At 43.1% G+C, this 12,933-nt stretch overlaps 1 protein-coding gene across 1 annotated transcript in view; it reads right to left on the bottom strand.

Annotated features, from left to right (window-relative positions):
• Positions 1-10,777, bottom strand: part of LOC109413576 (succinate--CoA ligase [ADP-forming] subunit beta, mitochondrial) — a 29,474-nt gene extending 18,697 nt beyond the window's left edge. The window contains exons 1-5 of the mRNA XM_019687266.3: positions 10,544-10,777; positions 9,664-9,755; positions 3,510-3,662; positions 3,278-3,440; positions 3,080-3,208 (exon numbers count right to left, since the gene is read on the bottom strand). Coding sequence (XP_019542811.1) covers positions 3,080-3,208; positions 3,278-3,440; positions 3,510-3,662; positions 9,664-9,755; positions 10,544-10,609 — 603 coding nt within the window. The 5' untranslated portion in view covers positions 10,610-10,777. The remainder of the gene's footprint in view (positions 1-3,079; positions 3,209-3,277; positions 3,441-3,509; positions 3,663-9,663; positions 9,756-10,543) is intronic.
• Between the last annotated feature and the right edge of the window lie 2,156 nt (positions 10,778-12,933).

The following is a 12,933-nucleotide window of genomic DNA, read 5'->3' as shown; positions in this document are numbered from 1 at the left end:
TTAGATGAATTTTTAATTTCCAGCTGTGTTTACCAGCTGAAGCCACTTCGTAGGATCGTCTTTATTCGGCATTCCCATCTTGTCGGAACCATGGTTGATCAGGGAACACTGTATTCCGATAACATCAGCTATTTTTGGATTTCATTTGCTTTTCGACACACATATTATCCAGAACAGTCTACAACCTTTTCGAAGAACCACGAGATACAGCTAACACTGTTTGAGAATTCTTGCAATGTCTAGAACTTCCTTTAGTCTCGCTCAGGGACTTGCTTAGAAACCTATCTTTCCTGGAATTACATTCAGAACTTATTCTTGAATGCGGAATTTGTTCCCGGAATCCCTCCGACGTACTTACAGAATGTATGCCCGAATTCCGTCCGACATATTTCCCGAATGCCTTCTGGAATCCTTCTTGGATTCATTTCGGTATTTTCAAACGTATTTTCGGGAACTCTGCGAGAGGTTTTCCCGGAATTATTTTCGGTGTTCCTGGTGAAAAGTTTCTCTTCCTGGATTTCCCAGTGTTGCGAAAATTTCGGGTTTTCCAGTATTGCTTTAGGTCTTTCTCCCAGGGTTTCTCCTGGAGTTCCACATTAGGTTTCTGCTCGAGTTTCCTTGAATGGATTTCTTTGAAAATTTTCCAAGAATTCCATCCAGGGTTTTAACTACGGTTTCTTCCAGGATTTCTCTTGGAGTTCCTCCAGAATACGTCTAACGTTTTCAAAATATGTTCGCGGTTTTTTTTTTGTGAAATTACAGATAGATTATGATTTCAAAGAAAAGGGTTCCAGGGCTAGGTACTTGTGAAGTTATTTTCAATACATCTAGTTAGACGGGATTGGCGATTAAAAGTTGAGGTTATGTCGTGAAAATTTTGAAGTTTGAAAGGGAAATACCAGTTCCCCATCACATTAATCATCATTTTTTTTGGTAAATTTACCGATAAAACGATTTTTTCTACCTCGATCCCACAAAAAAGATTATCTGGAACGACTCCATCATTAAAATACGAAATGGGATATCACTAAACTTAACCTCACTTTAGGAGGCCAATTAGTTCCAGAATTCCCTTCGGAATTTCTTAAAAATTTCTCCCAGAAGTCCTTTTTTTGTTTGAGTCCAAAAAATCAGCTTTTCCTGAACGCCAGTTCTTCGAATGGTACGTTTCCCCGAATCCTGGGAACAGGTTGTTCAAAAAGTTAATCGATCATAATGGGTCAATTTGGCTTTAGAAAGAACAGAAGCAGCAATTGAAACAAGGAGTCATATTACCATTTTTCGTTCAGCAGTGTTTCAGCAGATCTGAGGAGCAGAGCAGAGCAGAGCTTGAAAGAACCGGCTAGAAAATAAAGAACGGTGTGATTCGGGGAAAAGTGCCATTCGGGCCAACGGCATTCGGTGAAAAGTAGCACAACCGACTTTCTCACGACATTCTAACCAGCTCTTCCAGGTTTTATTTCAAATTTCTTTCGAGGTATCTGCAGGAGTTCAGACTGGTTTTTCCATCAGAAGTTTTCCGAAATTTCTCGTGGAGTTCTTTGCGGGATTGCTCCGGGACGCCCTCTCGAGACTTTTTTAAAAGAGGTTTCCTCCAGATTTAGGGGAGACTGAGGAGACTTGATCCCTGGGGAGACTTGTTCCCCCCATATTTTCGCGGAATCAAAAACAGTTTTCTTCTAGCATATTTTTTCCAAAACACCATCTGGACAGACGACAATGTTTTGGCTACAATTGATATTAATTGTGTATTGCATTATTTTTTAATGGCTGATGGTTTGTTTTCAGTCTTTCAGAAATCTCTTAGGCGATTCCGACAAATCTCAATAACTTTGTGAAAATTGAACCAAATCGTGTCAAAATTTCACAACACATAGTATAAATAAAGTACTATCAAACGCATTTATCCTAATAAGGCTGTTATATAAATATTTCAATTAATGTAGCTTAATGTATACAACAGTGACATGGGGAGATTTGATCCCTCGAGGATTACACACACATTATACATGTGATAAATAAAATTCTATTTGGGAGTCTCTATTTACTCGGAATTCTAGTATATTCAATGATAAAACATGTCAGATAATTAATATTTTAGTACAAATCATGAAAAGGGGGATCAAGTCTCCCCATTTTCAAAATACGGCATATCCTTAACCATTTAAGGAAATCTTATAATTTCAAATACACCGTATGCATCAAAAATGCAAGAAAACTTGAAAAGAAAATGAATAGGAAGCTTCTGGAGTTATTTTCCCTTTAAATTAACCATGTGCTCAAAAGGGGATCAGTTTTGACCCATTTTTGAAAAATACATCATAAGACATGCCTCCATAAAAACACAGTTTTGAAAACTTTAACAATAATTCAAAGTCCTTCTGTTGTGTATAAACTTGCAATAGATGTTTACCTGCCATTCGGTACGAAAAATGGATCTAGTTTTGTGTTTTTTCTTAAAGTTACAGGCAAATTATGAAAAAGGGATCAAGTCTCCCCAGTCTCCCCTATGCTAAAGGAAATGAGGAGAACTCCGCAAGAAATGCCGAGTTAACATCTGGAAAAAATCCCCGAAAGAACTTCGCGAAATATGACAGACTTCAGCGATACCGAGGATTTCCGGGATTTTAACGGATCTGAGAGGAACTCTGGAAGCTGTCCAGAGAAAGAGAAAGAGAAGAGAACCCCAGGTAAACCTCTTAGAAAAGGTTTTGGAGAAAAACTTTGAGATCGAAATATGGAAGAGATCCCTGGAAAATTCTGTACAAATTCCTAGCGAAATACCAGAAGGTGCGTAGAGAACAATACCTGAGAAACCACTAAAAAAAGTCCCAGTAAGCATTCTTGCACAAATTTCGCGAGAAATTTCGAGATATATTTCAAGGGGAAACTTTTGGAAAATCTTCGGGAGAAAACTCTTGAGAGAAACCGAGATCCTAGCGAAGATTTTCCACAGTACTGGTAAAATTTAAGAGAAAAACTTGGTAGTAATCCTAAGTGTTACGCGTTGTTATCATGATATATTTAGTCAGAAACTTTTGAAATACATGCCCCATAAGAAATTGCTTTAGACACTCACCGCCACAGCCTGGGCCTTCTGCAAACCGTTCTTGATGTCGATGGGTTCGTACACGATGGCATCCGGATTTTCGGCAGCCACCTCTTCAATGTTTACACCACCCTGAGAGGAAGCAATCAGGACAGGACCCTAAAAGATGAAATATTCGCTTAAAATCCGTCTTGAGATCGCTATGAACACGATTCCCGTGCTACTTACGTTAAACGCACGCTCCATCATGACGGCGAAGTAGAACTCACGGCGGGGGAATTTACGTTCGGCCACCATGACCGAGTTGCAGATACGTCCGGCAGCACCGGTTTGCTTCGTCACCAGCAGCTGCTTGATCATCTTGCCGGAGATTTCCCGCGCTTCCTGTGGCCTACAACGGAACATAGGAAAACACTATCAATACTGTTTTGAGGGAATTAATGTTATTCTAGAAACTTACGAGAAAACGACTCGCACGCCTCCCTTGAGGCCATTCTTGAAGGTGCCCTTTCCTCGGCCACCGGCCAGCACCTGTGCCTTCAGGACCAGATTCTTGGTGTTGAGGCCCTTGGCGATTTTCTCGGCATCCTGAGCGGAATTTGCCACGCCGAATCTGGAAGAATACAAACAAACGGAAATGGAAGTGGGATTAGTCACTGTCAAAAGTCAAATTTTACTAACGCAATTTGTTTCAAAACTGATCCTAAAACATGCTTAAGTTATAGTTGAACTAACAGTAACAGTAACAGTAACAGTAACAGTAACAGGCAACAGTAAGATTGGCATTTGTATGATGATCTATAAGAATCGTATTTGGCAACATTTCCTCAGTATCCAGTGCAGCCAATTTGTCAAATCTTTTCAAAGGTCGCGTTCTGTGTTTCTTCATGACTTAAAATGTGTTCACTCAATTGAAACATTGTTATAATTCCTATCTGAAGTCCTGAATTCATGGATTCCAGCTAACAACAACACCATTTTAATCAATATGAGAACGGTCAACGTTCAGTTCAAGAAGATAACTGTGGCTTTCTCACTGCAGCGCAGCGTAGACGCTTCCGAGTGAGCAGGACTTGAACTTTGGTCAAGCTACGTAGTATGTACAGCGAACTTGGCGCAAGTCAGCGCTCTCTTCGGTTCGTGTGTATTGATTAATCACTGCTTGAATTTTCTCCGCCGGCCGTAAATACCCACCTATTGAGAAAAGGTCGGGAGCAGCGATATGGAAGTCATCATCGCAGTCTTCCAGTGACTGACTGGAGTACAACGCCGCTGCGGCGCAAGATAACGCGTCACCAGTGCGCAGCGTGGCGCGTGACTGTGTGTATAACGTTATGTGGACAATTGATTAGCAACTGCATGGTGGTAGCTGTTTGTGACTGTTGTTTAGATTTACTGCTGACTGGGGATGCTTTTGCTAGTTAGGGGAGCATGCCGTTGGAAACAATTATCGCTGAGGTATTTTTTCGACTGCTGTTTTCTAGATTCTTACTGAATGTTTTTAGCACATTGAGGTGCGAGTCACTCAAAACGGGGTTCTTCGAATGGCACACGACTGGCTGAATCGTTCAATCATCTGACCAAATCTAAAATTAGTATCGTCAGGCATTTTTGCAACAGAATTGGTTTGTTCCCCTTCATCTACCGTTTGTAAGTATGTAGTCATTTTTTGTCACGCTGTCTTGATCCTCCGTGTTTGTTGAAGTGCTGTTTCCACTTTTCGATCACCTTGTGAACGAAAAAGCAGTTCTATTTCCGCTTCTTCAATTCTTTATTTCAACAAAGCGATTCTGCTGTATCGTCCCACGTTCAGCCGGGTTTCATGGACTCGATCCCATTTGGCCTAACGCCATTTGGCATAACGGCGATTTGGTATAATGGCTATTTGGCGTAACAAGAATTATGCACATTCTTACCAAGAAGGCTTGCAGCATGATCGCCTGCGCTGTGTTCCTCACAGCTCCAAGAGCTCATTGCCGGGGTGCGTCGTTGAAGACTGCTTTGAATGCATCCTGGCAGTTCAATAAAGTGGTTACATTACAGCTTGCCCACGTTCATTAACGCAGCCCTGAGATTCTGCGCATATGCAATGGCGACATTTGGTTTCTTTAATCACTCCGAAGTGATCGTTAAGCAACGATCACCATGTAAAGTTCAGAGTCGATGTTTTCGCCACGACAGGTCCTGACGTCGATATTGTCAGAGAATGCCGTCGATCAATCAAAATGCGGTCGACTTGCAATTCCGTTTGCTGTGGTGATCTTCAGGTATAACAATAAGGAAGGCTGTGTGCTTCAAGAAAGTACTACGTAAAACTACCAAGAAGGAATTGCTTCAAAGAGCACAAGGTTAGCAGGGTCAACCATCACGCCCAACTGTTCGGCAAGCATTGTGAACTGATACTGTGTGCACCGCGATTTGACCTACTAAAGGCTCAGGCCCTATCAGTTAGCACCCGTAGGAGTTGTTAACGGTGGCGCCTCCACCTGCATTGATCACCGCTTGCTGCTCAGGCCTCAGAGTTCCGGGTCGTTGACAACCACCACCTCAGTTTTGTAGTGAGTCAATTCCAGATTCCTGGATCCACTTCTCCATAACTGCGATCGAGTGGACTGCAGTCATTCCACTTTTTTCGATCGATTCAGCGAAGGCGACCTCAACACCTCGTCGTACATGACTTTTCAAAATACCGGGCCCAGGATGAAACCTTGCGGAACTCCTGAGGTCATTTCTTTCCTTTCATCCTCCTTAGCAGAACCGATTGGAAAAACTGCCACACCTATATGCCTCGATCCCTCTGGTACCACTGCTTGTCGCTTCTAATCTGTGCTCATGCACTTCTCGCATTGCTTCCTCTACAACTCCGTCTGCATTTTTGTGACTGTCCTGCTGATCGCATGCGGCAATCTCGTCGACGACGTTTTCCACGCTTAATTCCGGTATCGATTTTCTTACCGCCTCGAACCTGGGGCACTGCGTGCTCCTGTGTCTCCTCCACGTTCTCGCACTCTGGCCAGAAGGGCGGCATGTCCTAACTGATGTAGGTACTGCCTGAAGCAGTCGTGGCCAGGCAAAATCTGGGTTAGGTGGAAGTTCACTTCTCCATGCTTCCTGTTCACCCAAGTTCACACATTAGGTATGAGCCGATGGGACCACCTTCCTTTCTCCGTAGAATACCATTCCTGTTGCCACTTTGTCATTGAGGCCGTTCGCACCAACGTTCTCCCTTGACTGGACGTCCTCCGCTCTCAGCACTCGATGTCCTCCTCCAAGGTGATGCAGATCAGGATCACACAATCAGTAATCACACAAACTGCCTCCGACGATATTGTTCTATACGCGCTCGCTACTCGCATGACCATCAGCCGGAACGCGCTGTTTAGCTTCACTCGATTTCGCTTGGTATTAATTTAGCACCGCACCCCAGGCTGGAACTCCGTTCCGCAGTATCGAAGATGGCACGATCGCTAGCAGCCGTCTCTTGCTGCTTCTCGCACCATTGGTGTTTGGCATAATCCTCGACAGTGCGTTAATCGCCTTCGCCGCCTTTTCACAGGCATATTGGAAGTGTCTGTTAAAGTTTAGCCGATCGTCGATCATCACATCCAGATGCTTCAGTTCTCGCTTCGACGCGACTGCGTGTTCTTCGATGGAGATTTCCACTCGCTGCACTTGTAGTTGTTCACCAATAACCCGATGCCTGTGGGTAACTGCAGCGTTAGCACTTCGTTGTACATAACGTTCCACAGCGTTGGTCCGAGGATGGAGCCTTGTGGAACTCCCGCTATTACTTTCATCCTTTTCTGTCCAGCTTCAGTGCCGTACACCAAGACTCTGTTCTGAAAGTAGCTTTTCAAGATCCGACACGGGTAGTCTGGAACCCATATTCGGTATAACGCTATGACGATGGCGCTATTGATTGCGTTCTTGACGTCAATTCTTATTATGGCGCAGAACCGGTTTCCCTACTCTTCTCGGCCTTCTCCAGGACCGTCCGGATAGCATCCATCGTCCTTCGAAAATCCGAACAGCAACTGTGACAGTCCATGCTTTTCTTCCGTGAACTACTCCACTCTTTTAAGGATGACCTTCTCCAGCAGCTTCCCAAGTGTGTCCAGCAGGCATACCTACCGTCTACCCCCGTTGGTTTGAACGACACCTCATGCAAACCAACGGGGTTCGTTTTTTAATTTGAACTTCTAGTAACCCTGTGGACATCGAAAAACACACTGATGGTAACCGTTTTTGCTGTTTTGTTTTGATTCTGCGTTCCGTTTCACCCCGTTCCATAAGCAGAATGACGTTTGAACCATTTTTAGTTTGAACGATGTGCAGATTAGAGGGGGTCAAATTAAAAAGTGTTCAGATTAGATGAGGTCAAACCAACGGGGGTAGACGGTATACGATACTGGATGCCCTAGCGGTTTTTCGGGCTTTGGCAGTAACGCCAGTTTCTGTATCCCCCATATGTCTGGGAAATGGCCTTCTTCTGCATCACCGCCCTGAACATATCTGGGTAAGCTACGATCACCGCTTTCAACGTCACATCGGGGATCCCGTCCAGACCCAGGCTTTGTTCACTTTCAGTTTTTTAGCCACTGGTTTTTACTCGACATTGGAAACCTGCCGAGCATCCGCACTACCTTCGACTTCCTCACCATACGGCGTTGGTGGCCACGTCGTTGGGTTGTGCTTCAGAAAGAGACCCTTCACGATTACCTTCAGCCAGGCTTGATAATCCTCCTCGAAATCAAGAGTTTTGCAACATGCTCTAGAGCGGTGTTTTGCTTCTGCTTCGTCGCGAGGGAACGAACGAACCTCAAACAGAGAGGCAATGAAAACTGAGCGAGGTAGAGGGGAACGAAAAAAGAGTCGATGATTATTTCGGGTTTTTGAGTGCGATTTTCGCCTCGAGAGTAGAGTCAGTCTAGTTACTAACTAGAGAGACTCTACTCGAGAGTCTTTCTATGTATGTGTGGAACTCCCGAGTGCTTTGTGAGTGTGAGTGGACGTGAGAAACACAACAAGCAATTATGAGTGTTGGACGAACTCCTCGCTCGCGCTCGGTGCTGTTGAGAATTTGCGTTGTGATTTCTGCGTTTTATTTTCACTCCTCAGAAAATCGCCGAAATCACTTCCTCATTTTCTCGCGAGGGAGTTTCTGTCAAGCCTGCCTTCAGCTTGTCTGGACACATGTCTGCTGGCGTCGCTCGACCTTTGATCTTTGAGCCATCACGACTCGGTACGCGTCATCCCAGCTCCAGGGGTTTGCGTCGGCATCTCGGCATAGCTCCTTGTGGCAGTTCGATTTGCTCACGATTATCTTCTTTTAAACTGCGGCTCTAACCTCCTTGAACGGCAACTTCTGCTCCTCCCCATAGAGAACAGACATCCAATCCATTGTGAACGATCAATGATTCAATACAATACATCCGCTATTCCTTAGATATAACTTCACCTAGCATTCCCAAAAGACGAAAGTAATATTTGCTCATGATCTACCTAGAAACTGATATGCGTGCATTTTTAATGCTGCATGAATCTTACATTTATTTCTAAAACAAACACAGTATTATGCATACAATAATGTGAATACTCTCAGTTGTTTTAATTCACATTTGAAGGGTTCTCGTACTGACTGCATTGCTTTTATATGGCCCAAAGTCACTCCCAAAATGAATTATTTGTACTACAGCTCGAATAAATAAGTTTTTCATGCAAAATAGCATACAAAACCAAGAAAACTCATTTTACTTTTCAAAACAACTACTCCTTGTCCCTAAAAAACAGCAATCCATTCCATGTACGCCTAACCATGATATTCACATCACGTTTTCTTACTGGAAAACCAACAAAATGTGACTTTTTTCTACATAGGATGGTCAACGCAAGTTGATAAAAACTTCAATAAATGTTAGTATTTTGAGAGAAACATCTTTCCTGATTTTTGGCCCAAAGTTACCCCCCCAGGCCCAATGTCACTCCGATTGGCGGTACCGAGTTACTTTACCTCACTTAATCAGATACATCTTGACAAGGCCTGCTACGATAGTTTTTAAGACTTGGTCAAAAATCCCACAAGAAACCGTCCATCAAGCAACATGAGTGTAAACTGCATTCGCAAACAATTATCTCACTATATTACGCGATAAAGAGTAGTAGTCTGCAGTTGATTATTATTTCAGCAATAACATAGAACCACAGACAAACAGACGTAACACTCTGACATTTCCCATCGTACACCGAATTAACGGTCTATTTAAAGATTTGATAGTTGGCCAACTGCCCACCCATGGCGCTTGCATCGTTTTTGTTCGAGTTTGACGTTTGCCCACTACCGCCACCTAGTTCATGGTCGGCCAAACTCAGTCCTCTTAGAATTGGGCGAACAGGTTTCCGGGACTATGATTTGAATCGAAAAATGTTCGTAGTGTTACGTCTGTTTGTCTGTGATAGAACCGTTATCGCCAAATATAATCAGGTCGCGTGCAATACCCCACGAACTCTGTCTGATAGATACAAGACTTGCGCGTCATTCAAACAGCCCGTCGCTTCAATTTTGACCAGATAACAACCTGATTGCGAAATCACAAAATTCGTAGCACTGCACTTACTTGGGCGTTGGAATTCCAGCCTCATTCAGGAAAGTGTAGGACACATGCTCCTGCACATTCAGGTGACGCTTCTGGCTGGCACTTCCCAAAACCTGAAAATCAAAGATGAATAAAAACAATTAGCGCGAATATCATGCAAACAGCGCCGCAACTGGTTGACGCGCAATAATGCGGCAAATATTCAAGATAGTGTGACTCATTGGAACTGGTTTGACGAGGACCCCATTCGAACGCGTGCTAACCCAAGCAAGCCTTGAAGAGCAAGCACATGATTCCCTATTAGCCTGACGTCACAAAGCCTGCTACGACGAGTAGTCAAAATAGACTGTTCAGAATAGGTCCCACAAGTAGGGCACTGGGATCCGCTCGCATACAACAACGCATGTAAACATTAGCATGCTTGGATGAGTGCCATTCAAAGGTCAACCAAAACAACGGCTTATCAGCTCTTTCTTCGTCTATCAATCAAGAGAGGGCAATCATAAAACTAGTTTCACCCACAACCGGAGGCTTTACTAGACCGTATAACAGCTGATTCGATTTGTTTACTAAGCCGAATGCCACCACCCACCTAGGGAGGTGTCGTTGTTTTTGTGGCTACTTTGACGTCCGTCTCGCACTCGGAAGTTTAATTTTAGACGAATGAGCAAACAGAGAGTATCAAAGTAGCAGCTGACGGTGGCAACGAGAGCAAAACTTCCCAGCCTACTGCCACTGTCAGACGAACAAAAATGCAAAAGGTGTTACATAAACTGGACTGCTGCGACTGAACTGTTCAGCTTTCAGCCAAGTCCAATCCAATCGGAAGCCTTTCGCCTCTGCTGCGTTGCGTATGACCTTGCCCAATTCCAAGCGCTCACGTGCACCGGGCGTGACTTACCCTCGGTGATGATTTGGCAGCCAAATCGGCCAGAACCAGGCCGGATTTTCGCAGTATTGACGCCATTTTGCTAGCAACCCCTTTTGGTTCGATAACACTCACTCCGCACTAACTTCTCGACCACTACTAAGCTCTCGATGCCGCGCCGCGAATGACTAAAAACGTTCCCAGAAAACTCGCGCACTCTTGCTTGCTTGCTGCAGTGATACTTCACTCTCGCTCGGTACACCAGGACGAATCCGCGGAGGGAAGTGCGCGCCGTTGACGTTTTGCTTCCGCGGTCTGACAGCGAGCGGATGTCATGCAAAGAGACGATGACGTCATCGCTTATATGCCAAACTCACATTGGTATCGAAGATAATTTTTCGTGGCCAAAGAAACAGTTGCATAAAAAGAACTGCAAATTATTTATTATATAGGGGATTGTCACCCTACGTGCAGTTGAAACCGAGGGTAAAATCGAAAATGCAAAATTTTACCGATGTTGCACATATTGCGATTTTTTCCACTTAGACTTTGGTGCAATAAATTTCGTCCAAGATTTCGTCGTTCTCCGATTTCGCTTTCGATTTCGTTGTCACTCTCAGTCATACACTGAACTAAAACTTCCTCCTTGAATCGTCTGCAATGCGATACGCTCTTGCCCTTTAACGAAAGTCAGTTCAATACAAGGTTCAATATCGGATGATCGGCATATGGTTGAGTTCATCATCGGATGACGAGCAACCGTATGATATAATCCGAATATAGAGTGATGTTCATATTAAGATGGAAAAAGAGAAATACAGTAACCGAAACATGATCTTTCGTAACCGATTTGATTTTCTGTTGGAAAACGAAGCGTTTTGGTTTCAATGGTGTTCAAAAACCATCCGCAAATCAGAAGACAATTCAGAAGACCTGTGAGATGTGCCTGATCAGTAAAATGCGAAAATCGTTGAAAATCATTCTAGATAAACGTTTATTAATAAAATATTCAATTAACTTCATATTGAGCTGATACAATTTTAGGCACTCAAACTCCCTTACAAACTCTTAAAAATATTCGTAGACAGCCTCGGTGCGGAACAATGGTCCAGCGTTTATCCACTCCGGTGAAATCTGGAATCATGATCGCCGCCGACAATGAATGATGGCCTCCCAGCACTGCGCGGTTCTGTTGCGATTTACTCCAGAACTGGCGCTCTGCCGCCGTTGCTCTTAACCTAAACAGCTGCCTCACCGTCTTCCCACGATTTTGTCTACACAAATCCGTTTATGTTTTGGTGTGGGTAAAACGAACGAAAGCATTATAATTTATTTAATTAAAAACATACATTCCACTTACCTGCCTGTTTTTAGATCCGTGCTTGCCTTTACTTGTTGAGAAATTTTCAGCTATGGCGTCACTCTACCTGATTTCCACAGAAACGTCGTCGCTGCAGAAGAAAAACATTCCATGAGCGGATGATTATTGTTGTGGGGCACCTCCGTATCGAATTCAATCCACTATCGAGATGATCTTCCGTTGCTGCCAAGCAATACGAAAATCGGATGACAGCTCATACACACTCAAGCAGAAAACCATATGGCGCCAAGATGATAGTCATACAAACTTAAGAGGATACGTCTTTCGCTTGTTTTTGTCATTCAGATACGAAAGGATTCGTTTTAACAACTGAGCGAATGACAAATCAGACGATAACAAGAGGAGGTTTTGGTTCAGTGTAGGGTTTTGGAAACTCGCCCAACAAGGGTTCCTTCAAATATTACGTAACGCCTCGACTCCACTCAGCCAAATAACCTTAAGGTTTCCATAAGGCCCAATTTATGAAACGGCCTTTAAATAATTTATAATGATTCGGATGAATTTCATAAGGTCACTTTTATGACGTAAAATCGTCTCAAAGCTTGGCTTTTATTGATGTTTAGCAACATGAAATTCTCAAGCGTCGGTAGCCGTGTGGATAAAACACGGGCTCGGTGATCCCGACGTTCATGGATCGAACCCAGTCTGCATCATTTTAAGATTTTTTTGTTTTTTTCATAAGTCTATCTTATGAAATTTGTCATACACGAAAAGAAAAATCCTTATTGGTTGTATAAGAAAATGTTATACATTTTCGCCATTTCGTTTTCCTTATAAAGCTCATCTGTGAGTGTAATATGAGGCACAACACAATTAATAAAATGTATAAGTTTAACTTATGAATTTCATTTGCTATTTCTAATAACTGGTATTAGGAATGTTATGTTATGTATGGGTCAAATCTAATGAATTTTATTACCGTATATTTTGATAGTATCCTTGGTATTTTTTTTTTTCTTTAGCAAAAAGGGAATTTATATAAACTTCGACTCAGACGCACATCAGACATAATTATTTTATTGTATAAATCATTTATTTATTA

Source organism: Aedes albopictus, chromosome 3 (assembly GCF_035046485.1).
Source record: "Aedes albopictus strain Foshan chromosome 3, AalbF5, whole genome shotgun sequence".
NCBI classification, from domain to species: domain Eukaryota; kingdom Metazoa; phylum Arthropoda; class Insecta; order Diptera; family Culicidae; genus Aedes; species Aedes albopictus.
This window is presented reverse-complemented; position numbering and strand designations above follow the sequence as displayed.